The sequence below is a fragment of the Vanellus vanellus genome (assembly GCF_965231255.1).
Source record: "Vanellus vanellus genome assembly, chromosome: 5".
Lineage (NCBI taxonomy): Eukaryota > Metazoa > Chordata > Aves > Charadriiformes > Charadriidae > Vanellus > Vanellus vanellus.
Genome location: NC_138910.1, coordinates 13,153,422 through 13,180,528, shown reverse-complemented (window position 1 = coordinate 13,180,528; position 27,107 = coordinate 13,153,422). Strand labels below are relative to the sequence as shown.

Below are 27,107 nucleotides of genomic sequence, written 5' to 3'. Positions count from 1 at the left end.
TTATTTTGTTTTCCAGCTGCTGCTGCGGAAAGCTCACTCAGGTTACTGTCCAGCGTGGCCCAGGAGGTGAAAGGACGAGGTACTATAAGCTGGATAGACTGCGGGTATGTGTCATGCTCTTTTTCTCCTTTTCTTCCCTCTCCCCTTTTGGCTTTTATGGCTGACTTAGCTTTTTTGATGGCTCTGAAACTTTTTGCCTCTAACTGAACCCACATCATTCTGTGCAGTTTCTTTATAGCTGTAGGGAGCCTACATCTTACCATCCTCTCTTCCTTCGGACCAGTGGTGGGGAATCATTTTCTCCTTATGGCTGTTGTCACTTCTCTGACAGTGTTTTACAGCCTGAAGCTGGAGACCCCAGCTAGCATTGCCTTTCTTGGGGGGACACGTAGCATGGAAACTCTGACTGCTCTGGCTTTCCCACAAGCAGGGGGAGGAGAAATACCACATGTTGTGCTTCAGCTGGAGGGCAATGCAGTTCTGATCCGACAGCAAATGTTGCACAAACAGTAGGGCTGTTTGTTTTGAAGCATCCGCCCATTTGTGTTTCTCAATAAAATGTGCTTACTTTTAAAGAACATCCTCTGTGCTTGTATAAGTTCATGGCAATTTTTAGTGTGAAGGAGGGAGACTTGGTTTTGTAAGTGGTTGCTTGTGTGAGGAGGAGTGAACAGGTGTGTACTTTCTGGTTTGCAGATGTGAAAGCCTCCACTGTGGTTCTGCTCAATAACATATTGCCTGTGGTTTTAGCTTGTGTATCGTAGTGCCTTTCTGCCTCTGCAGCTTTGAGAGCTTTGCCTGCAGGTGGCAAATTCCCCTTCCTGCGCTGCAGAGGAACAGCTTGCTGCCTACCTGTGTGTTTGGGTGGATTGCCATGGTATGAACAAATTGTACACTGTGCACAAATCTAAGTCAGCTCTGAAAATCTTGTGGCTCCCTTAAAAAGATACTTTTGAAACCAACCTCCATCCATCAAGCAGTGACCCGGAATAAGTCATTGGTAAATCAGAGTTAATGGGCTTTTGTTGTTGGTTAACCTGTCTTGCTCTCCCCCTGCCACCAGGCAGGCATCTTTCCCATGGAGTCCTCTGCTTCTGCCTTCCGTTTGCATCTGCCCAGCTGATGGGAACGGTGTTCCAAGTCCACCCGCTGGCAGAGAGCAGGGCTGCTCCTCAGAGCTCGGTGAAACCTGTACCACTTCCCACCTGCTGAAAAGCCAGCAAGTAAATTGCATTGACCTTGATGAGGGGAAGGTTGCGTGGAGATCAGGCATACCTCTGAAATCCAGTCTCCTTTTCTCACGAAAGCACTGATAAATGATTTCTGATTGTCCGTAATGATGGCTAGCAAATAGGATACTGAGCCAGCTTCTTGGCTTTAGTTTCTAATTGGCCCTGTTTGTGACTGTGGAGTGGTCACTACCTTTTTGTGTCTTCTGTTTCTCTCTTGTTTTATGCTACCTCTGTGTTGGGGGAGTTACTGCTTACTCTGTGTGTGTACACGTGGCATGTGTGTACAACTGATGAGGCTGTTCATCTGGCCCTTTAAAATGCTGATATAATACAACTAAGCAATAACCATCTCCAGGATTTATTTTAGTTCTGGGTTGGGCAAGAAAAGATTCAGTGTTTAGGACTGCAATTTGAAATCCAGGAAAGTTTTGGCACTTAGTTCAATGGAGAAGTCTCTGCTTCTGAGTTTGTAAGTGATGGTGAGGGGGAGGGAAATGTGTTTGGTTTTTGCTGTAAGATAAAGTTCTATTCAGCAAACCCTAATATGCTCTCCCTTTCCAAATGTTGTAATCAAAACCAAACTTTGCTATGGAAGTTACTTGCAAGAAATGTATTTTAGTCTGCTCCAGGTAGTGCTTTAATCCATTTCATAGGAAGCTTGGTGCTTGCAGTGCCTTTCCTCTGACCGTGATGGGGAAATACTTAAGTTAAGCTTCCTGTTCGTAATGAAGGGTGAGTTATTCCCAGCAGCCTGATGAAGGTCATGCTGAAGAGGTTGGGAGACCTGGGAATAGATTTGTAGGTTCCTAAAATTTGCTTTGGTGCCAGTAATATCACAGTCATATTGCCACTTGCTAAGTGACAGGCACTGGACAGGGTGCTGTAACGTGGCAAGAGCCCTCTTTGAGGGCTGAGCAGCGCTTCCTTTCAAATCACTTGTTTGGGAAGAACCTGAGAAAAATAGATGATCTGCCCAACTCTAGCTGGGTGTTTGAGATGTGTCTTCTATCCCTCCCTCCTGCAATGTGATGTCATAACAGAGTTTGTGAACTTGCCTCATGGGGCAGGGCGAGCTGGCAGACTGGCTTGTGGCAAAGGATGTCTTGATGCATGCAAAAAAAAAACAACCCAAAACCCAAACACATAGTCTGTTCCTGAACCAAATTTTGTAGTTTAACAAGACTTGCTTCTTAAAGTTTTAAAGCATTCTGAAATCAGTCTTGTGCTGTTGAGGTAACTTTTAAACAATTTTTGAAAGATTTTTTTCCTTATTGCTTTTTTTGGGGGTGGGGGGGTGGGGGTGTGGGTGTGGGTGTGTGTATACATGTGGCTGCAAACTGCTGCCCACCTCCTTGCAATGATAATATGAGAGAGGCTGCAGTAGTGCTGTCTGTCCCTGGTCACAAAGGGCCAGTTGTAGGGCCTGAACAGCTGAGTTCTACCAGAGCTGCTCAAGCTATTCTCCTGCTGCAAGTATGCTCTGAAGCTTATTTGCAAGTCTTCATGCTGAAACAAACAGCACACAGATGCAAGGGTATTTACAGCACAGGCTCAATTTGTTTTACAAATATTGACAAGAAATGGCTTGTTTGGCAGCAATATTTAGCAGGGAATTTTGGCTTTGCTCTTCACATCCCGCTGTAGCGGACTTCTTTGCCTTCAGATCCAAGCATTGGCAAGGCTGGCATACACGCAGAGTTGTGGTTTGTGTCTCTGCTTCCCTGTGGTGATGACAGCAGTCTTTTTTCTTTTCTTTTTCTTTATTGGCCGTGCTTTTTTTGTTTCTTGTCATCCCCCTTCTTCCCCTTGTTTTCACTGATGGAAGTCATCATGGATTGCTAAGTCTCAGCAGTACGTTCTGTGTGTCATACGGCAGTGGGGAGCGTGCAGGTTTGCGGCCTGAACTGCTGGCTTCGATGGAAACCGCGCTCCTTGGCCTCGGCTTTTGTTAGGTCTGTGGTACGAGACAGAGGTTAGACTTGAGCTTTCAGTTCCAGGTTGAGTGGTCTCAGGGAGACCATAACGTGGGGAAATACTTGGTTTCTTGCTGAGGCTGTTAGTGTGGAGTAGAAGAGGTTGCCCCTTAGTTTGTCACTTTGCGGCAGGATAGCAGAGGTCCCCCAGAGCGCCTGGGCTTAGGAGATGTAAGGCTGGGAGGTGGCGGGTACCTGCCTTTCCTGCACGGTTAGGTGCGACACTGGAGCAGGGCCATGCTGAGCGCAACACCCCTGGGGACGCCTCTGCGTGCAGTGTTGCAGATAAGGTCCTCGCTCACAGGAGATTTCAATCAGTTTGTGCAGGCAGATAGATGCCTTGTGCTTGAGATGAAGGGGCCGCACAAGAATTGTTTGCAGCATTGAAGTGGTCACTGTTTGCTCCTGTGTGCTGAGATAGCATATGTGGCTCTGTACACAATTAAACATGAAGCTATTTCAGTTGTGAATAAAGGACCCACAAATGATGTGACAAAAATATGTTTTATTCTAGCCTTTCTGTGTTTTAATTAGAAATCCTTGCTGAGGCGTTTGATGTTGAATGAACGGTGGTGTGAAACATGACAGAATATTGAATTAGTAATGCCTAGTAAAATGCAGTCTTCTGTGCCATGGCTACTTTTTGTTGCTGTTGGTTTGAACAGAGTGCTTTCTGCTAACCTTTATTTATTTATTTCCTTCCTGTAATACCTGGTGCTTTGTTTCTGAGTTGAGGCTAACTGATAGCAGGGGTAGAGCACAACGTTGCAGGTTGGTAAATCTTCAGAGTGTCCCAGAAATGGATCAGTTGTCTTATGAGCAAGTGTTTTGAGATTTGTATTTGAGGAGATGCCACATTAATAGGAGCTGAGAGTCCCAACTTCTGTTCCTAGCTCTGCAAATTACTCACTTATTGTTACTTTGTGCTGTTAAAAAAGGTGTATCTGTCTTCCAGGCAGCTGGGTAAATACTGCCTCATTCATTGTGGCAGGAGGGTTGGAACTCGATGATCTTCAAGGTCCTTTCCAATCTAAACCATTCTATGATTAGTCAATGTTTATAAAGAGTTTGGAGAACTTTGAAAGGAAAAATGCTACAGCACCATGAATGAGTGTTCTTCATTTAGTACATTCAGATGCTATTGGGATGGGCACATAAGCAAGCAGAAGGTTGGATTATCTATTGAATTATTTTGAGTAGTAGGCCGATAGAAATTTTGAAAATGGAAGGGCTTCATAGGGAGTTGAAAGCTTAAGATATCTGCGGGAAAAAAAAAAGTCGTGTCCTTTTATTCGATCTCAGAGCCTGGCTGCTGCTAACTGTAACAGCAGGTTGGGGCGCAGTGGAGCTGGTGTGTGCTGCATAGGCAGATGGACGGTTGGCGTGTGTACTGCAGAGCCTCTGCATCCCCCCTCGTCTCCCTAAACCTCAGTCTTTGGAGGTGTAGTACAGCTGGAGCTAAGCTTTGATGTGGTCAAGTAAAAGAGCAGTTTTGTGAAAAATAGAAACACTTGGCAAATCCTCCTGGTGGCAAGTAAAAGGTACAAAGCGATGTGCCTGGGAACACAGTAAGATGGAATTGCTGCGTGAGTGAAAGATGAAATTTTTGTTGCTTGTCTTTAAAGTAGACAGAGCTCTAGTCCCAGTTTGTGGTGCCCTGAGGTCTGGTTTGGAAGAATAATCATTATAAAGTTATCCTCTAGCCTTCTTGAGTAGGTTTTATGATAGATCGTTGGGTGGCTAAGGACTGGCCTTACTTGGAAGAGTGTAACTAGTTTGGGTGGAGAGACAGAAAAGAAAGTAAAATGGCTTTGTAGAAGAGATTATGATGTTTGACAGTTTATGAAATGCATTGTCATCAGGTGCAGCTTTGAGGAGGTAGCAGAAGAGGTTGATGCTAGTTCTTTCCGTCCTGAATGTGATTTAGAGAACACTCCTGGGTTTTTCTGTTACTGAAATTGTCTTGAGTTTTGTAGTGACTATAACTCCTGCCCAGTTTTGGACTGGTATTTTCAAAAAAGCACCCATTTCTTTGGCTCTGGGTAATTATTCTCTGCTCAAACTTGCATGGTTCCCTTTACTGTAGGTCCCAAACATAAACAAAGCTGTGTGATTTCCATCTGCTGTCATAGTGCATGTGCTTGGCTTTAGCACATCACACTGCTAGGAAGAGGAAATGCCATCTGGTTAAAATGTCTGACTAATTTTTGGTTGGTTTTAATCCTGCTGGTTTTGTGTGTCATTCTTGTAGTCCCATTTATGTGTCCTGTGTGTCATTCTTGTAGTCTCCATCCCCGACAATTGCTTGTTATTGTTACAAACCCATGACACTTAGCATAAAGGTAAGACCGTAATCTGGCTGGTAAAGCAGCCCTTTCAAGGCTATGCATCTAAACGTGTGCTGGTTCACCAGCGAGCCAAATCTTATGACTAGTTGTCTTTTCTGGGGTTTTCCCCAATTTCCCTTTTAGATTAAGTCTTCCTTCCCAAATTTCTAATTTTCTGATGCTTTGATACAGAAAGGCTTTACCCATACACACAATCATAAATGAATTTCTTTAATGCCTTGAAATAGCAGGGAGGAATTTCAGAAATAAGGCTACTGGTGCAGATGGCTTTAAGTGTCATTTTGCTTTTTAGTTTTTACCTTCACTCCTGTAAAGCTGATTAGAAGTAGGATTTATTTAAGAGAATAAGTCTACTCATCTTCCTTTGTTGTAGCTGATTTTAAAGCTGATGAATAGCTTTGCAATTGCAAATAAAGATGACCAGACCTAAGGAGAGAGAAAAAAGGAAGAAGAAAGGAGTGCTGCTCTTGCACTGATGTGACCTCTTCCATCCAAGTAGATTTGCGGTGTCTGGGATTTCTGCCTTTTTCTACAGTTGCCTTGAACATGCAGGGCAGCAGCAGCTCAGGAGTGGATGGCATCTAGTGTTAGGTGCCAACTTGGGGGAAGGTAGCAGGGGGCTCCATCTGCAGCTGGTCCCGAGGAGGTAAGCCAGGTGTCCATCAGGAACATTTTGCAAATGTAGTTATACTGACAACGTGGTCCTCGTGTGGGTGTGATTTATATGGCTAAACTGTGCATTTGCAGCATAGATTGTCAATACCTTCCTCCTGTCTCTATGATAACCTGTCTGTGTGGTTAATGCTAATTCATATTAAAGCCCTTTTATTTTACTGTAAGAGTGACCGTGCAGGAAGTGCTATGCCAGTCTGAAAAAAATTCCTTTTTTAAATAAGCTCTCATTTCCTACCATAAACCCATTTAGTCTAGTGTATTGCTTTAATTCAGAAATGCAGAGCATTTAACTAAAATCCACTGTGGTGCTTGTGTGTATGAGCCTGGGCTCGTGTCTCAGTTTCATCCTAACCGTGGGGTTTACCTAGAATTGCTCATTAACTGTGAATCTTCAATGTTGCTGCTTTTCAGACTAAAATGAAGAGTGAGCTTAGATTTAATGTAAAGTAACCTCCATTTTCCTGCATTCAGTACTTCATTTAAAACACCCTCTGGCATCCTCTCCAGGTCCATAGTGCAGCTGAAGGTCATGTAACAGGCACCAAGGGAACGGTACGATGTGCTGCAGCATCTCTGTGCCTGTGGGTGATACATTCAAAACCTGCCTTCATGGGGTTCTTGGATTAGTGGGAACTCAAAATAGAGTGGTAGTCGTTTTGTGTCCTGGTTTAGGACAGTATCCCCCTGTTGTGTGAGTTACAGGAGATCTGGATGGGTCTGAGGAAAGCTGCTGCTTTGCAAAGAGACTTTGAGGTTTTGGCATTTCTAGAAGTTCCTGCAAAGCCTTTGGTAGCTCCTGTGAATGTATTCACCTTATTTCTATGCAGGTGTGTGGACTGCCGAGTGCCTCTTGCTAATTTATATTTCTGTGGAAAGTACCATTCATTACAACTTCTTGGCTTTCTGCAGGGCTGGAGCTTATTATTTTTCCTTTTATTGTTTTTGCTCAATGATACCTGTTACCTTTTTGTCTTGGGCTGCTTTCCGATTTTTGGCTTGCTCTTGATTGCAGTAAGAATTAATTTCATGGGTTTTAATTTTTAGAAAATACTTCTTTTTAATCTCATTCCTGTAGATTCCTGGCCTCGGTAATTGACTAATGGGCACAAGGAGTCGTTTCTATTGGGTGACGAATGGTACTGGGTCCCTGCAGCACATGGATTATTCTGTTTGCATTCCTGGCACATTCCAGGGGATCGTTTGGAGCAGATAGCTGCGATCATCTTGTGGGTCACAGGAAGGCTTTTTGCTGTGTTCTAAGGAAGAAAATCAGGTCCTAAATTCAGATGAGACTCTGTCCTGTCAGTCTGCTAATCCTGATTGTTAATTCTTTCCAGCAGCACATTTTCTGGTTTTGGTTTTCATGCTTCCCCATCCCTTAAAAGATTCAAGTTTTTCATCTACTGCATTGTTTAAGCGGCTCATTTGTTCTGTGCTATGGAAACCTGTTGCTATTGTTACTTCTTTTAGATCATAATTTCCATCAGGAACCTAGAATGGTGGCAAAATGTTGCGTTTTTTTCAAAGATGAATCTTGTGCTTTAAGCTTCCTGTGCTGGTTACTTCTGCGTCCCTCTCTCCTGGGTCCTGTTCCTGTTTTGGTGTCTGCAGGTTCTCAAACCCTGCTCAGGAGCGTAGTATCAAAGTGCCTGTCTGCATGGAGGGCTGTGTATGGGAACAGAAGTTCCAGTAGATGTAAGCCATTACCATCCAGCGGCTGCTTAGCACAGCTCTTTGGAGAAGTGCTCTTGCAAGCTAGGCTGATGGCTTGAGACATGATTTGCTTTTTTTTTTTTTTTTTTGTTCTTCTCTGATTTCTGATGTGTCTCGAGAGAGTGATACAGAAGGGTCTGGGATCATTAGAGAATATGAGGAGCCTTACAAATGTGACATACTGTCAGCAGCAGTAGTTGTGGTAGCTGCTGCCTGGGGCTGGGAGGGAGGAGTGAGGATGATGGGGAGGCAATGCCCGCAGTCTAAGAGGAGAGTTTTGCAGGAGTCAGTCGGTTTTTGTTTGGTCAGCAAAGGACACAAACTACTGGAGTGTAAAAGGGTCACACAGTCCTTGTTGGAGGGTGGGATTGATGACTGCAAGGAGTGTAGTCAAAATCCCATATTGTCCCCAACAACGGCTAATGAACTGCATTTTTGATTTCGAAACCTTGTAGGAGCACATCTAACTACAACTGACTGTTAATGACTTCCTCTTTCAGATTAGGTTTGCAAGTGCAAATGTGGTTTTTATTTTTTGGTGGCTTGAGGAAATTTCTGGCACTGACACTCCTTTTGCTGCTTTTTGGGTCACAAGCTCAATTAGTTGTTTGGCAGGATCTCAACTCCATGCTTTCTCAGGATGTTCATCAGTCTGTTGTCTGGAGAGGGTATTCTATGGAAGGTAGCCAGAGGGCATTGCAGAGGCTGCTCATTGGGCTGGGAAACCCTCTTTGATAATTCACTGCCGAGGGCTGGTCTGAAATTGCAGTTGCACTTCCCTGAAGTTATAACTGGAGTTGTTCCCTGTATGATGGTTTTCACCATAACGTAGAAGAATGAAAGCAATTAAACAACAGAGACAACGGTGAGGTGCTTTGGCACCTTCTAAAGCTTTTTCCAGTGTTGGGAAGCTTGCTTTGTCGGCAATCCTGTTTCTGCTCTGCCGTATCGCCCTGCTCTTGTAGGCTGTTCCTCCTCCTTACCTGCTCAGTCTTGTCTCTTCCAGCTGTTGGGACAGTGACGGTGTTTGTGCAGCCACTGGTACAATAGAGCCTCCATTGCATTGGGGTCTGCAGGCACAACTGTGATATAAGGGAGTGATGAAGCATAACTGATGTGGATTGTTGAGCCCTGTTTCAGACAGATGTACAGATAGAAGGGAGAAAATCTGTTTACAGATTGTGAGGTCTGTGGTTCACATGTGGTTACATGATATGCTGATAGAGAAGTGAGTTTTTGTGCAGGCAGATTTACTGACCTGGTTACTTAAATTGGTGCTGTCAGTGTTTTTATTAATTATTTCTCTTGTGCCTGGAAACACTGTAGGTGTGGATGAAAAAGAAGGCTGGGTTCAGTCTGCATTGCAAAGTGTTAGTAGGTGCCAGCGCCGTGGCATTGAAGTGGTGTGGCCACACAGCACATGCACACATTGCTATTACATTGGCAACTAGAGTCATCAACGTTTTTCGGATGACATTTTTGTCATTTCCTAAGGGGATTTGACTGTCATTCCAGAGCCTGCCTTCTCAGAGGCTGATATGGTTGTATGGCTGTTTTCCCTTCTTGATGAGAAGCCAATGGACAGCATTATGTGATAAGGGAAATATTTAGGGAGCTGCAGAAGATCTTATTCGTGCTCATGAGAGAGGGTGGTGCTGAGGATGTTCAGTCTTAGTCTGCTGCCTTCAGGACCTGCCAGTCAATATTTGAATTCCCCCCCAGCAGGGTGTTTTACACTGCTACCCTCCATGCTCAAACTTGTTTTGTTTTTAGAAACCAATGTGGACTTACTGAAGCCAAACTCCTGGATCTTATTTTCTGTCTAGCTTTGTCCTCTGCTCTTTTTGTCTTCAAATTACCTTGAGACGTTGCTGCAAAAGCCTTTCTCTGCGTTGCACTGGGGACTGCCATCCGTAACTCTCACTGCTTCTCCATCATTTTCATCACCAGCTCCCAAGCTTGTGGGCAGCCCTGCACAGGCAGAGCATCCTGCGCCACCCCTGGGGAACACCTGTGGCACATCCTCTTCAGGTGCTGGCTTCACTGGTGGTGAGCCAAAGGAGGTCAGAGCGCCTTCACAAGCCCCTTGCTGTCCCCCTGCCCCGGTAACAGCTGGCTGCCTGTGCAAAGTAATTATTCATGCATGCTAACACTGACAAGGGATCCCAGAGGAATAGAGGGAGCACTGCAGTCAGGCTTCCTGCCAGCTCCATCGTAACCCCAAATGACAGAAGTGTCTCCCAGTAGAGGAGACAGGGATGTGAATGGAAAGGGGTGAAGTATTCCTGTGATGCATGCTGTCTTTGTTGTTTTTTTAGACTTCTTGCTTAGTTAGGTCAACTTGGATCTTTCATTTTATCGTTCATTTCACCAAGCTGCCATATGTCTTTGCTTCTCCAGCAAAGGAGCGGTTTGGATCCCGGTTTGGTTTCGTGGGAAGGGGGAGTGTGGGGAACATACCTGTGGGAGTGGAAGGAAGCTGTGCCATCATGCCACTTAAGGTTTGACCTTACTACTACATAGACAGCTGCTGGTTAGGTCCTTTGTGGTATTGCAAACAGGTTGATGTTTTGGATGATTTTCCATGGAGATAGAGCTGGATGATTTGTAGGACTGCCTGCAGGCAAAGCAGAAGTCCCTTCATCAGTACCACAGGCACCTGCAAGGGTTTGAATTTCTCTGGACAGAAATGTCACAAGGCAGACAAGGATGGCTGCTGGGGGGACATAGCTGACCTCATCCTCAACCCGGGATTTCCTGAGCCTGATGCCTTGTCTGGAGTGTCTTGGAGTGTCTGGAGTGCTGATGTTGGGGATGGTTTCTGGCTTTTTGGATTTTGTGATTTTTGTTGTGGTTTTTTTTCCTTTTTTTTTTTCCCCTTCTAGTCTTTGTAACAAACTCTTACACTGCCTCTTCAAGTGGTATAATAAAATTGCAAAAACCAGAGTCCTAATTACCATCTCCCCTGTGAGAGTTGAGGAGCTCATCTTCAGAGAGAGGCTGTTGGCTGAGATCCAAAAGAGACAAATCTCTCAGAGCAGACTGCATCTGTGTTGATATTTACTCTTATTAAGGATAATGGTCATTACCAAGTGATATCAGAGCAGGTTGCTCTTTGCAGGTTATTTTTGTCTGGCTGTAAGTGAAAGCAGAAGGAAAAGCAGAACGGGTCCATCTCTGCTATTTCTGTATGTCTCATTTTCTGCTTTTTACAAAGAATCATTAGTATAGCATCTGAGTTGGTGGGTCTGGCACGTGTAAAAATCTGCACTGATGCATGAAAAAATTACTGATACATATTTAGACTCTTCCTATTCTGGGAATTTTTCCTCTTCCATCCCTTGCATCAGTGCAGATAGCTTGCATAAACAGACTAAACTCCCAGTGCAGTGGTGCAAAGAATCTGCCCACTAAATAGTAAGAGAACATACTGGAGCAAACTGCTGCTTTCTTTCCTGTGATAGTGGATGTGCATTCAAGCAGCTATGTGAATCTCTACAAATGGAGCAATTCTGAAAACAGGGCAGGCTGAGATCGCGTTTCCTTCCAATGAAACAGCTGTTCCTATCTTTCTTTTTTTAAATAGAAACTCATGTGAACAGAAGATGAATTTGTAGGAGTTGGAGTGGTAGGAGTTGCTAGCTGCTTGCTTACAGGTACATCTCCGTAGTAGTGTTTTGCAGCGTTTTTCAACTATAATCCTTGCAGAACTTTTTGAAGATGAGTATCTGGATGTCTAAATGACACATAAGGAACAATTACACTTCCCCCCCCTCCCCCCATGTTTTAAAGATGCACCAAATTAGTGGCAGACTGGCAACAGAATTGTCTTGATACCCATTTTGGCCCACTGCTGATGCCAGAACAATTGTCTGTACATGTCGGGGTTTGACAGACCCTGTAGCTGGAGGTAGGTTTCAGCATTACACTGGTTCACATCAACCACCTAACATTTGTCTTGGCAAGGCTGAGATGGCCACAAATATATGTGTATCCTGGAAACATTTGGGAGTGTCTAGAAGAGCATTTACAAATGTTGACTATGGTGCAGGCTGACTTTAGTTAGCTGTCTGGCAGTCAGCTCCAGCAGGGCCACAAGGGCTTCTCAGTGCCTCTAGATCTCTTTGGGGTAAGACAGGAAGATGATCTGAAACTGGTGCCGCCTCCTGAGATTCCCTGACCTTTGAGTCGCTTAGGTTTAGCCTGGGGGACAGTTGGAGGACTGCAGGTGGGAGAAGACAGGATGTTTCTGGGCCCTGGGTTTGATGTTGCTGCAGACTTTCTGTACAAACTCCATGGGGCAAACTACCTTCACGGCAAAAATCCAAATCCAGGCTATTTGTCTCCTAATCTAGTTTTGTTACAAGGAGAGGTGTTTATGTTAGTCAATGATTTGATTTAGCTCCACCTTCCGCTGCAGTTTGGGGAGAACAACGAGGCAGCAGGCAACATGAAAATAACTGTCTTACCAGACTTGGATCTCCAGTCTCCTGGAGAAGCAAAGAAAGAGTTTATGACTTACAATGACTGGTTTTGACTATGACCTGAAAATGCAGAACTGACATGAATTCAGTAAGACTCTTCAGACGCTTCCATACAATTGGGATTACAGGTGCTCCTTCCTGTTGAGGTAGCTGCATGCTTTGTTAGTTCCTTAAAGTGCTCATTTCCATCTTCAGCATAATATTCTGATTTTGATGCATGTGTCCTTAGTGCCCCCTCCTCATTTCCATGTACAATAAGCATCTGGGAAATTTCCACAAAGGCACACTCTTATCTGCAGCACACTACAAATTTAGTGTTTGTTGTTCCTCACATTTGCAGAAAGGCAGCTGGAGAACATTGGGACAATTAGCACCAGTGCTGGCAGCAGCACTTAATTTGGTGGGGCTCTTGCAACCCTTGCATCTCGGTGTTTCTAATGTGTCTCTAATCAGTTTAAACTTGATGGATTTTCAGTGTTTTCATTTTCTAAATTGATTTATCTGTGTAAAAGGTACAAGTTGTCCTCTGCTGGGAACAAGTTTCCAAGCTTTTTAATCTTGCAGTTTGTCAGTGCAAAGAATAGTCTTGTCAGTGTGAATCATCCTCTTTTCTTTGTAGTTGCACTGTTCCACTCATCTCCCCAGGTCTTTGACTGACTTCATATATTCATTTCAGCTTGAAGTAGCCTTATAGCTTCACTTCCACATTGTTTAGAACAGCAGTAAGGCAATAAATACCCTTTACCTGCCCACCTAAGCAAATGTATATGCAGTTTTCTCCCATGACCCTTCTCTCTTCTTCAGCTCTGCCTAATCTGGTGCTGGAAGCTATTCGCTCTTGTTCAGTTTGAAAACCACCTCCAGCGGGTCTGTCTGCTCTTACATGCTGTCTTCTTCATTCAGGAGCTGTGGCAGATGGTAGTTACCTTCACTTGTCAGGTGTGGCTCCAGGACACATCCCTCATACCTAGAGTGCATGGGGTTGCTGGGCTTGGGGCTCCAAAACTTGAATTGTTTTGTTTTCTGCAGGACCTTCTTAAGGCTTGCCAGTTGTGATCTGGGCTTGAAGATATCATGAAGATGTTTGTTTCTGGTTTTGAGTTAACTTCTGCCAGATATAAAAGCTGACCTGCTCTTTCTCTTTGAATCTTTTTGCAAACAGTGCTCTTTGACCACCACCTGAACAGTAGCATGGTCTTCTTGAAAACTTGACTTCCTAAATTTTATGTTAATCCTGTGGACAGAAGGTCTGCTGAGGTACTCGGACATGCTAGAATGGGCTGCTTTTCTACTGGTTAGAACCTGGCTTTGAAATGTTGTTTTAACACAGTTCACTGTGTCCTGATCAAGCAAATGGAAAAATTAAATTGGCTAATGCAGCTTTCCACAATGCTTGTCCCACAAACGTAGTTGAACAGCTTCCAAATGACTGTTAGTTGCAGCTAATTGCTGATGAGGAAGCACAGCAACAAGTTTTCAGAAGTGAATGTATTTGATTTCCTTTCTTGTAACCATTTTTCTTCCAATATGTGTTTTTTGCAGTGATACTGAAAGCCGAAAATTATGCAAGAAGATGAAAGTAGATCCTAATTCAAAGGAGAAAGGAGTGGAATTACTCCATTATAAGTGAGTGCTGGGCTGGGATTTGTAGTTCCTAATTGTTAATGCCCCTGTTAGGACTATTCCTTCTCCTTGCAGCTCCATACTGCTGCAGCATGAAGACTTGTTATTTTTTTTATCCTTTGACATGTGAAATTGATTGCTGTTTCTTAAGTTTTCAAGCATGTGTTGTGACAGAAGTTGAGATAAATTCATTCTGCTGTTGAATAGAGGATGCGTGGGGCCTGGAAGAGGTGCCCAATGGACTAAAACCACCCAATGCACAGGGCTGATGCCTGAGATTTAAGCTCTCTTACTTTCTCTGTCACGAGCCCTCTGGCATGTGCCTTGGGCAGGTTGCTTCACCTCTCTGTGCTTGCTTTTCTGACTTGAGATAGTACTCGGTAGAGTAAGTGGAGAAAGGCAAGTGTAGTGAGACAGCAGGAGATTTTCTTCCTGGAAATAATAAGAGTGGGAGCACTGTTAAGTGTAAGAGACACCGAGCAGCTGCATCTTCATCTCCAAAGATCACGCCTTAGTAAATATTCTTGTTAAAGTGTCAGGGAGGAAATTATTTATTAGAAACCTGTTTGCTTTACACTCTGTTTTGCACTCTTTGTTTTTCCTTACTCTTTTTTCCTCTTAAATTACTGTACAGTAAATTCTATTTAGTTCTGTGGCTTCAGCAGGATAATGTTGTTCTGGTTAGTGAGAAGTGAGGAAGAGCAGCTGAATGATTTCCAGCAACGTTACTGTAAGTTAACACTGTTCCCCACTCCTTATTCAACAGGGACGGTGCATTTCATACTGAATATAACAGAGCGGTCACATTGAAGGTAAATTTAAATATTTGATTATTATTCTTTTGGTTTTGCTAGGTATGGGGGAGACATTTGTGGATTAAAAACAGGTGTTGGTACTTTTTCATGCTGAAAGCATGAAAGGAAGGGGGTTAATCTTCATAAACAGCTGTCAGAATGACCTAAAGGTTTTTTTGTGTGTATGTGTCTGCCAACCACAGATTCAGGAAAATTGTGTATTATTAAAAAGATTCAACCCATGTTGAACTGTAGTGTAAATTGTGAGTTAACTTACAGGCTGGTAACAAATAAGGATTTTCTTGTTTTGATTGCCAGGTGCTATTAATGGCAGTATAACTAAAAGTATTAGCTCATACTGCATTTTGATAAGGCGTTCTGAGGTTTTTAGGTTGTGTGTTTATAAACTTTAAAGAGAGCTGAGTGGCCTTATTTTTTTATTGGATTATGGAACTACGGTTCCTATGGATGTGCCCTGAGTGCAGCAGGGATAAAACGACCTTCCTTCTTCTGCAAACCTTGACGCAAAGCAACAGTGAGCAATGGAAGGAGGACAACACAAAGTGTGAAACACATGTGTAGATCTTGATGATTGTGGAAATGGTGGACTAAAAGCACAGTAAGTAGGCTGAAAGTGTGCAGCCTTCCTCTGCAAAGCCCTAGTGAAGTACTGGGAGTATCCTCACGCAAGGATGCAGCCCTGTGATGACTTGCCTTCCAGAAATTACTTCTGTCCAGCTCTGCTGCCCGGTTCCCATTTATCTTGCTCGTCCAGCAAACCCGGGCTCCGCACCATCTTTGGTCTTAAGGAGGCTTGATGACACCACCCCAGGCTGATGTCATTACATTTACTTCTCCTTTCTGGTTTGTTCAGGGGTTTGGCCTGGGGTAGAGGAAAGTCTGTCCGAGATGCTATATGAACCTGAATCTGTCAGAGTGGCCGTTCCTAAGCGCGGTGGCTCTGGACCTTCCTTTTACAGCCAGAGTTGTTGTGGGGTAGCTGATGGGGGGACTGTTTTGGAAGTGCACCCTGGCTTGAATCATCCATTCAGCCTGCACTTGGGGTCGTCATGCAGGATTCGCCTGAGGTGGGGAGAGTAGGACTGTGTATCTTCCCATCTGCAGTAGAAATTTGGTCTGGCATTAAGAAGGGCAATGTTAGATACCCCACCTAGTCAGCAGGTGCCTGAATCTTCTTCTGTACTTAGTAAGGAAATGTGCCTGCTGAACTTTTTTTCCCTCTTGGTGGGTGGCGCGGTGAGGGAGACTTTTTAGTTACCTAAATTTCGATGGTTCAAACAATGCATGACATGTCTTTCCTGCCCTCCATAAAGTGCAAATTAGTGCTGTGACTCTTCTTTACAGATTGGATCAACTGGAAAGCACCTGCTGCAGAGCCCCAGGGAGCATTGGGCTGAGAGGCAATCACAGCCCAACAGGAACCATATCATTTATTCCTACAGTTTCTGTCTTGTGATGAGCATTTCTCCCTTCACTTTTGCCCTGCCTCCTGGGGAGAGGGAAGCAGCATCCTGTGGACAGGGATGTGGGATTCCATTGCAGCTGGAAGAGGGGTTTTGAAGCTCCCTCGCTCCAGGACCCCTAGTCTTTCTTAATTTAACTGTCTCTGTGAAACCAGCTGCTAATGATTTACAGGTTGGACAGTGCATCAGAGCTCGGCAGTGGTCAAATAACTCAGCTGAGTGTTTACTTGTTCTCCTGCTCACAGCTGCCTGAATATTTTCTGTATTTCTCCCTCTATACCACTTCTCCCTGTTTTCTTCTGTTGAGGCAGTGACCTTTCTTTCTTTCTCTCAGCTGTGTTTGTCAGGAATCTCCCAGTACATTACAAACAGTGAGCAGCAGAGCAACACAATTATGTAGGGTGTCATACTCATTTTACGGACAGGTGGACACACTGAAGAACAGGGAGATTAAAGGATTTGTTTCACATCATTCAGCAAGCTTGTGGCAATAAAACTCGGATCTTCTTTCCAGGCATCCAGTAGACATATTAATATATGTATGACATTTTGGAGAATGATGGACACAGCTCTGAAGAACTGGAAAAGGATTCTTCTGAAGTAATCGGCAATTTCATAGATGTGGCTGATCCAGCTGATAGTGTAATCAGGTTTTTAAGAAAAGCTTTTCATTTCTTAAAGTAACTAAATCCTTATGTAATTAGCAGAGATGCCCTTGTGGGTTTACTCTTAGAAAAATGAGGAATAAAGGATAGCTCAGTGTTCACAGCAGGGGGGAAGTTAGTCAGCAGTCAGAACCTCCTGCTGCTGTGACCTGTGTTAGGATCAGAGCTGTTTGGGGTATCTGGTAAAGGGAGGTGGACTGCAAGATAACAAAGTTCGGTGATGCAAAATTATTCGGAATAGTTTTTAAAAAAATATTTCCAACTCTTTGCAGGAGGGCTTAGGTTCTCACGATACCAAGTGGCTTGTCAGTATGAAAGTAGTAACTTGAGGGGTAATGAACATGAGAGGGAAGGAGAGGACCCAGCTCCAACTATGCTGGAATAATACAGGTTAGTGTAATAGGTTTTGAAATACCAGTCAGGACAGCGGTTGGCTTGAAAATATTGCCCTATACTTCACAGTATTTAAAATTCAAATGATTAGGAAAGAACAGAGAATGGAAGAGGAAATACTATTCTGCCATCTGAGTCCCTTGGGTCCATCTTGTGTCTTGTATGTGGTTCTGGTTGCCCCATGAAGTGAAAGATGTAGAAATACTGCAGAAGGGCAGTGAAGAGGATGATTAGAGGCACAGGTGGCTTGGGTACTTATGTGAAGATTCTTGGGCTTGGAAAAAATGACGACTGGAGGAGACCACAATAGACATTTGTATAACTGAGTAGCTTGAAAAAGGGGATGATTACCTACTTTTTCTCCAAACTTGGGTGCAAAGAGTGGCATGTTGGGATGGTTGGTTTGAAACAACTGCAATGTTTACAAAAACAGTTGTGGAATTCCTAGCTACATGTTGTGAAAGCCAAGAATTCAGTAGTCTTAAAAACAGTTTTACATAGTCATAAAGGATACATCCATTGATAGTTAGCAAGCACAGAGGTCCAAATACAACAGCTGGTGCACAGTCCATAAACTTGATTACTTTTTGCCTGAAATTAAAAACATACCAGTGTATCCTATCCTATCCATTCTTAAGAATAGTACTAGTGTGGTTTTCCCCAAGTGTCTGTAATCAGCTGGTGTTGGATACCAAAGTTTAGATCGGTCTTTGATCTTAAGTGGTGTATCTCTTTTTACATTGCTTTAGCCACACCATGTCCTAATCCTTGATAGTGCCACAAGGCCAGTATCCAGGCTGTGTTTATTATGTGATGAAGCCTTTTCTGGAGGATACAGTACAGGGAGAGTTTTACTCTCCTTCTAAAATGAAGAAAACTCATTAAAGTACAAATCTGCTCAGTACTAGCAAAGGGAATAGCCTAACCCAATAAGTCGGTCCTCCTCTAAAATCTGAATCCTTTTCAAGTTTGCTGTTGTAAAGAGTGTGTATGTGAAATCAAGGGAAATCTTTTTATTAGCATCCCTATTGCATTATACTTCAAAGGAGTGAAAAGTACGGGGATATGTTTCTGTGTATATATATATTTTTTTTTTTTTTCAGGTTAAAACCTAGGTCCATATATGATAGCCAGCTATTGTGCTGTTAAAACTTGCTAGCTATTAGCAGCATAGGCTGGACGAAGCCATGTCCTGTATTCTGCTGAATCTATGTTTAAGGTTCAAAGCTGTTGCAGGGGTTCGGGTAGCGAGTTGCAGTCCAGCGTGGCTGTGTCGGTGCTGCAGGGTCAGAGCGGGTCCTGACCTTGTTATGACAGGACAGGAGCGTAGCTGATTCCTCAACGTGGGGGTTGCTGTGGCCCGGACCTTGGTCTGGTTTTTAACGCAGCAGCCTGGGGACCACTGCTTTTCTGTGATCAGAAAGTGCTGGTTTGTTGGGGGTGTTCTTTCCTATTTAAAGACACACAGGAAGTTCTCTTCACTGCATGGAGTAATGAGTGCAAGGCAACATACTGCCTGCTCCTGCCAGAAGACATTACACATCTAATTTTTTCTCTCTTGGCTGAGAGGGAGAGGTTGGATGAATTAAATCTCTTTAATCCCCCATCCTCTAACCACATCTGTTTCTACATGACTGAACTTGGCACACAGGAATTCTTGAAACTAGCGGAGTCAATTGCACTCATTAGCCATTTAAAACGTTGACCCCTCTCTCCTTCTCTCCAGTGTATAGTTGAGGTCTGTGCAGACTGAGAGTGAGCAGAACATGATGTAGCTTTCCTAAATGTAGAACATCTCCCCAAGTTTGTCCTCTTCTCTCCTTTCCCCATATATTATTAAGTCTTCTCAGGGCATTATTTGGGATGTTAATGCCTTTCGTTTTAGAGGTTTTTACAACTATAACTCCATTATAAATTACTTGATTTTATTTTTTTCCTAGCTGTCTCCTTTCTCTGTTAATGCCATATTAAAACAAATTTCTTCTCCTTGAAGTGTTTGTTGTCCAAACACTACTACCTCACCCCTTAGGTCTTTTTACTGTGTACATTAAGTGCCTTTCTTGCTGTCTAGTAACTAATATATGCTGTCTCTTGTGATAAGACAGATCTCTTCAATATTAGCTGTGCAAGTAGACAGAAACATAAATGCAATAAACGGATCCTGCCATAAGCTCTGAATCCCCCCAAGCCTTGCAGTGCCAACTGAGATGCAGGAAAACAGGCTGAACTCCACTGTCTGATAAGCTGTTGGGATGTTGTACCAGAGCAGCCCTACCAAAGGCAGAGAGGTAGCAAAAGTGTCTCCGAGACTGTTTCCGTGGCGTGTGTCACCAGGTGTGCTGCAAACCTGCTCTTGAGAAGGTGGAGTACAAACTGAGGCTTTTAGATGGATGCTTTTGGCGTGTGTTAGTATATACTCAGCTCTGCTCTTCAGTCATGAGCTGCTTTGGCAAAATATCCCATGAGCTGAAAAAGGCTTTAATGAAGCTTTTTTTTGCTCCAACTCCAAGGAAGTTTACTTAGTGCTGTGGCAGCATCATCAACTCACTGTTACATTGAAGGAAGCTCCTCAGGGTCCTCACTACATTACTGATGTCGCAGAGATCTTGTCTGGGAGTGGAAACGTACCTACAATGAATGCCACGGAGAAAGAAATAGGGTCAATCTGAGTGGTGAATGAACACAGAAAACCAAGTATTATGTTTCCTAGAGCACAGATATCCAAGGATAACGGTGATTGAGCCTGTGCTTTCATGTACAGCTGGAAATGGGGGGCAGCGTGGTTCTGTTGGAATCTGTGGAGAGCATCTCATTGACTTTGGAGGGCTGGAGTTTCCCTCAGGCTGAAATCGGAGCCATCAGAGAGTATTTCCTTATGATTAAGAGAATATCTGTGGTCTGCTGAAACAGATTGTTGGTTGTGTGTCAGTCAGGTAAAGCAGTTAGAAAGTATGCATGTGTCTATACTCAGCCTGTTGAATATGGGAGCTGCAGAATCATAGGGTCTCATATTTCCCACTTCTCTTGTCACGTTTGCTTCTTACTCTCCTATTTAAAAATCCATTGAGTGCAGTTTCTAGGTAGATGAGTCGTAGAGGAAACTACTGGTGGATTATTCTTCCTTTGACCGAATAAGCAGTTTGATCTTTAAGTGGGGAGTTCATTGCTTTTGCTCACAGCGAGTGTCAGTGTGCCCTCCAACTAGTCCTATTGGATTCAAAGGTTACACAGATATGGTGAAGGGCATGGGAACCTGACCTCTACATAAAAAGAAATCTTTCCTGCTAAGCCAGGGAGTAACTGTGGAAGTATTGCAGATCCAGTACCATTGAAAGAACTCTCTGAAGGATCCTTGAAGCCTGCTGCCTGTGTGCTGGTCTACTTCCACACTGTTTTCCCCAATTTTATATTGGAAATGTGAACTGGTAAGTTGGGTTATCAGTTATGAGGAAGGTGTATACCCCTGTATCACTTGGCTCTGCAATAGATTTATGTTCATCTGCATTACAGCAGACGAGTATGAACAGAAAAGCAAAGGCACTGCACTAATTAAATGAAGTTTGCATGACAGCATAGATTTGAGATTGGATGTCTCATGGTTTCCATTCATTTTGCTTTAAAAGCTTTTTTCCTCTGTTTATTACAGTCTATTGTGGCCTTTCTCAAGGATCCAGAAGGTGCTCCACTCTGGGAGGAGGATCCTGAAGCCAAAGATGTTGTCCATGTTGACAGTGAAAAGGTACATTAGTGGATAGATGTTGTATATGTTTTATAAATATGTGGGATGAAGAGAGTGTGTGTGTTTGTGTTAACTCTTTAATGAAGAAGCACCATTATTTCCTTTTTTTGGAAGGGAAGTTTAAAGCACCCAAACTGTTTTAAGTGACTTGACAAAGTTTGTGGATTGTGATAACTATAAAGTCTCCTGCTTCCCACCATCCTCTCCCCTACATGTCATCGGGTTATTAGTCTGCCGGCTACATGGCAAGTATGAAAGCATTGTGGATGGTGTTGCCGAAGAGACCTGTTTGTCTTAGGAAAGTGTAGCAGCTTGCAAGATGCAATCACTGCAGGGTGCGAGTAGGAGGTAAAATGCTGCTTTTACAACTACAGGGTTTTGTTAAAACTTGGGTTCCCTCATGTGCCTGAGGTTGTCTCAGGAAGTCTGAAGCAGGAAGGAATGGGATCTGAATCTTGAGTGATTTAACCTTGTACAGTAACTGTTCTCTCAGTGTCAAGTGGGAAAGCAGCAAATACAATGAAACTACCTTAAGAAGCCAGTGCCACCACAGAGCTACCCATTATTTTCTCTCCAATATAATCAGCTTGGTCTTTTGTATTAGTTTTCTAGTCTATAGATTTTTTAAAACTTTAATTGATTGGACTCTAGCTGGTATTTTGTAGAGGGCCTTTTCAATTTTCTGGCTTTCATTTTTAATATTAGAAACAGTTATTTTGACATTCAGTTTTTGTAGGAAGATTAATATTTAATGTTCACCCTCTGTACTCTATTAGAAGCCTTCCAAGGGTTGCATTCAATTTCAAAACTTCATCTGCTTTCTCTATCATGCTGGTACTGAAAAATCTGTTCTTGTGGCTTCTCATAGCTCTGACAAGGTTCCATAGTGTGGTAACTGAACTTGGTTTGTTTATTATTGAGTCTGACTTTTTGAATTAGAGTATGGCTTTTTGGATGGGTCAGGGAAGAAAAAGTTTCCTGTCAGAGATTCTGCAGTGAAAATAAACCAAGCCATGCAACTTCCACATCTCAACAGTGAAGATACATTTAGCAGATATTCGAATCTATAATAAGTTTTGCCATCTTCTTTCAAGTTAAAATTGAGCAAGGAGAAGAAACTCAAGTCTTATCTGTTAGGAAAGATGACCCCTCTTCCCTCAGATAAATGAGCCTGTATTCTATGAATATATATATTAACTTTTTAAAGTTGTAACACAAATAACAAGAGGTATCCTTGGGTATAAGTCTGTTTTTATTTTCTTTGGTTTATTCGCTAGGAATTGAGAAGGCTTCTGAAGAAGGAAGACAAGCCCCTTCTGATGATGTTCTATGCCCCATGTAAGTAACCCAGCACATCCTATCACCTCTTTCTCCCTTCTCCACTGAGAGATGTCCAAGTCTGAATAGAAGCCTCACCTATGCTTCGGTTATACCATCTTGTTCCATCTTTATCATTCAACTCCTTGTGTTGTTCTGTCTGTTTGTCCTCAGTTTTCCCCTAGTTGTCCATCGCTTCTATCCTAGTCTTGCCTTTCTTTTGTGATGATGACTCTTGAATCTTGCTCATTGTTCTTTTAAGCAGCTGCTTTCTGTAATTGCTTTACCTGTTGTCCTTTCTAGATTTGTGTTGTACAAGACAAACAGTGTATGCTGAGTGCCTAAGTGTTAATACCTCTGTCTGAAAGTGCCTAGCCCTCTGGCCTGTATGAAGCTGTAAGTGCAAATGGGTATTGCACACACTTTTTACTTTTGCAATTTGGGCCACAGCATAAGACAAGCTGGTACAACACAAGCAAAAGCTCTCTAGAGGATATGGTGAAGTTGAAAAAAGCCAGCATATTTGTTCTTCCTAAGTGCAGGCAGAGGGAAGAATGCAGCGGTCAGGAGCAGGAATACCTTTCCTACTCCATCCAGGAGGCACCCTGGGTGTTCCTATGCATAAGAGCAGGACTAACCTAAATACAAGTGGGACTTCAGGGTGCCAGGGCAGGAAGGAAAGAGAAGAGCACGCTGCAGTCATTGCATTTCTTTTGTGACTGTGACCTTGTATTGCTGCTATCCTGTCATTGCATTGTCTGCTTGTTCCTTATTTTTGCAGATTTACAACTGCATTTTGGATTTCCTGGTGACTGGTATGTGAGAGGCTTTCCAGCTCTTCAAAACAAGCTAGTGTTGCACTGGAGTTGTTGCTTGGCTGGAAAGCAGGGGAGCCACGAGAAAGAAATGAACATGTGACCTAAGCTAGAAAAGCCTCCCAGCACTGCTCTGATAGGGAAATTGATGTTAGACACCACTAGCAAGTTGCTGGCTGATTCTCTTCAAAACTGTGTCCTTTGGCAGCATTATCTGATGCTTCTCGGTGTATTTTCTCTTGTAATTACTGCCTGAAACGCCATTCTGCCTTCTTAGTCTCATCTGAGTACTGCCATGATGGCCAGAATTGCCCAAGACTTAGTTTGATTCATCACTAAGAGAATGCTTTTTCCTTTAATTAAATCAGTTGCAGCTCCATGCCTTCAGACTCTGCAGCAGGATGGTCCTGTGTGGCCTGGCATGGTGCATGGTCGCTCCCAGTCGCTGCTGCCACCTTAGCATCAGCAGGAGACGATATGCCTGCTTTGCCTGTAAATCACCCCTTCAGGGAGAGTTCAGCTGCAGAGCGCTTTCAGAGTTTACTTGTATCACAAATTATTGTTTTCCACAACTGAGTCTCTTCCTGAAATGTGCCTTATCTAAACCTTCGTTCTTTTTGAACCATTCCCCCAGAAACCCTCCTTCTTCCAGTTTCTCTTCTTTTGAAGTGGTAAAACACCTGCTAGTCTTCAGTGCTGTAATACTTTTTCAGCTTTCTAAACTGCTGTGAAGGAAGCCTACTTGTAAGTTTTGGAGGTTTTTTTCCTCCCCTCTGATTTCACAGTTCTTAACTTCCTCATCTTTTATTTAACACACGAGACCTTCTGACTTGGTTCTTGTCCAATTTTTCTTTTCTTACTCCTGTTACTGGAGACAGAATACATCCAGCAGTTGCATTAAAATACTGGCTTCAGGCAGCTGAAGTGACTGGTTACATACAGGTGCTACCTTTCATAACTGGGAGCAGCAAATCAAGGCTGGTCACTAAAGGAAATTTTGCTTTTCTTTACTTGTAAGGGGTGAGTCAGGGAGGTCTTTGGCACGAGAGGACATCAGAGGCTTTGTTTGGGAAGCTACAGGGAAGACAGCTGCATTATTTCTCTGCTTTGTTGGAAGCAAGGGCTTTAGATTCATGGTGGCAGATTCATAGGAAATGGGCTCTTTCATTACGTACCAGTGCAGAGGGAGATGAAAGCTGCTGCAGACTTAAATGTAGTTTCTTTAATATTTCAGGAATGCTTGGTCTGGGTAAAATGACTGGGAGCAAAGGCGTACTTTCCTTAGAAGATATTACCTGTCATTTTGGAGACCATTCGCTGTACTTTCGGACCTATATTATAAAGTCAGGCAGCACTAAACATGAAAAATTAGGTATACTTATAGACATTTAGATTTATTTTTAGTTAACTGTCAAAGAAGACTCCTGCAAGAGACAGCCTGGATTTGGCAACAAAAAGGAGCTGTTTCTAGTGTCATTGAAAACAGGGCTTTAAAAATACAGTGTTTACTAGTAGAAAAGCTAATATGTATTTGATTAAGCCCCTCCTTTTGAGTCAAAATGCAAGAAAAAAGAACAGAAGAAGATGAGTTTTTCAAGGTTACCCTTGTATGCCTGTATAAGGATATAGGTGGCTTGACAGCATCTTGAACAGTATAACCCAAAATGCGTGGGCAGGAGAGATTATACTGGAGTGGGTTCGGGAGCAGCAAGTTTGAGGCAGCAGCAGAGCTGGGAACGGAAGGACTATAGGGGTGATGGCTGGGTGGAGGAGGCTGGTACGTGCCTGTGTTCCAGAAGGGAGTCCAGGGAGCGGTAAGGGGTTGAAGCGGAGAAGAGAAGAGAGATCGATAGCTGGGTGAGTTCGAGGCCTAAGGCTGCTGAAGAGAGAAGAAACAGAGGATCCAGAAGATGGTGTTAACAACTCATATCTTTTGATGTCTGTCCAGTGGTTTGGAGGAAGCTGCAAGACCTCAGTAGGCCTCAAATGAGTGGTCTGCACCCACCAAGAAATTGTCATTTTGACCAGCACTAATTTAATTACCTCACTGTCAATTTCAGCAGAGAGATCAAAGGTGGAAAGACCACAGGAACAAGAGCCTCTCTTCTCTGATTAAAGGATGTTCCTCCCAGGCATGCTGATGTGATCCTAAACCAGTGGCCGCAAAATCTGTTCCTCCTTTCTGGAAGATATTGTCAAAACTCTTATCTCTTCACCAGAATAAAATGTTGACTACTGTCCCATGGTGGACCCAAGAGTTTCCACAAGAAGTGTCTGAAGTGCTTGGCTGTAGCTTCCTTTCTTTCATGCTGTCTGCCCTCCTGCCCCTTCCCATGTGCAGGCACGCATTTTACTTGGCAAGGATGAAAACCTGCTGCTTACAAGGTGATTTAGTGCTAATCTGCTTAGCACTCCAGAGCGTCATCAAACAGCTCTTAGCACACGCCAGCTATATGTTGGTAGTCTTCCTTACTTGCTGTTTGTATTTTTCTCAGCGCATAAAGTTATTGTATCCTACAAGGGCTGTTGCTTCTTCTGAGTTACGTCTTCTCAATTAACAGAGCACTGTTTAACTTTTGATGTCTGTTTAATGTGTTCAGGAAATGTGTCTCAAATGAATTTCAAAGGCACTTGTTAAATTGGGATGAGTCTGAAGTACCTCCCCCCCCTCCCTTTAAAGACTAGAAAGGCACAGAGCTTTTTGTTTGAGTTCACAAGCATGACATCGTCCACTGACTTTTGAAATGTGAGTTTCATCTTAAGTTTCCCTCTGGTCTCAACTCAGAGCCTGAGGAATATAAGATCGTATTACTCTTGCCAAAACTGGGATAAGAAATCAGAATGAAAATGCATAGCATGGAAAAAAATGCAAAAATAGCTGCATGTAACAAGAAGTAACATCCATAGCAACTAATAATTGTTACATGAAATAGATAAGGAATTTTGTTTTAAAGATTTTTTTTTTTTTATATATATATAAAGACATGTAGTTTCATATGCTTTGGAACATAGGTCCTGTAGAACAATCTGAATAGAATTGTTGGCGTGTTACTTATGCAATTTCTTTTTTATCAGGGTGTGGTGTTTGTAAGAGAATGATGCCATCTTACCAGCAGGCAGCCACAGAACTGAAGGGTAAATATGTAAGTGAGAAGATAAGATTTATGTGAAATTTAAAAAACCCTTTTAACACTTTTTCTTTTTTTAGTATTCAAAACTACAAATAGTTACCAATGTGGGGAATTTTTAAGCAAGTCAAAACAAAACAGAAATGAATGATTCTGTTCCAGATCTCTTCAGGATTCTCTCTCTTGGTTTTTATTTTTTTTAAAACTTTGGCGAATGAGATGTTAACTCACCCTTTAGATTCAGTGTAGTTCTTGCCACAGAAAAACAGGCTCTGACACTATATAGTTTTATGTTTAGCTTCTAATTTGTGAGTTTGTAGTCCTGTTGAGCTTATGTTGGTAAATATAAGGAAATGTTTGCCGTAATGGGTTTGATAAGCTTTTTGGCCTGATGTTTCACTTGAGGAATCAAGGATGGGTGCTCTCATAGTTATAATTAATCCACTTTTTTAGTGGATTTTAGTGGAGAATCACAGTGTCGTGGAAGGGGGATTTCCCAACATTAGCTACTGATCATCCTCCCAGCCACTAAGTTAAGCATTAATAAAATCTTACAGTTTTACTATAACTCTGTCAACAAAGTTAGCATTCATACTAGATTGAAATGAAAATAAGTTTTGACCATAATAAAATCTATCAACAGCAGTCACAATAATTTAGTTACCTATTTGTACTAATAAGGTGTATTGATCTCTCTAAGCAAGTCAAAGGCACTTCTCTAGTC

At 42.9% G+C, this 27,107-nt stretch overlaps 1 protein-coding gene across 1 annotated transcript in view; it reads left to right on the top strand.

Moving 5' to 3' along the window:
- PDIA5 (protein disulfide isomerase family A member 5) overlaps positions 1-27,107 on the top strand; it is a gene marked incomplete at its 5' end in the record, with an annotated part of 106,206 nt that overhangs the window by 15,006 nt on the left and 64,093 nt on the right. The window contains 6 exons of the mRNA XM_082483444.1: positions 17-104; positions 13,968-14,051; positions 14,815-14,860; positions 21,031-21,123; positions 22,401-22,461; positions 26,331-26,398. Of these exons, the coding sequence (XP_082339570.1) occupies positions 17-104; positions 13,968-14,051; positions 14,815-14,860; positions 21,031-21,123; positions 22,401-22,461; positions 26,331-26,398 (440 nt within the window). The remainder of the gene's footprint in view (positions 1-16; positions 105-13,967; positions 14,052-14,814; positions 14,861-21,030; positions 21,124-22,400; positions 22,462-26,330; positions 26,399-27,107) is intronic.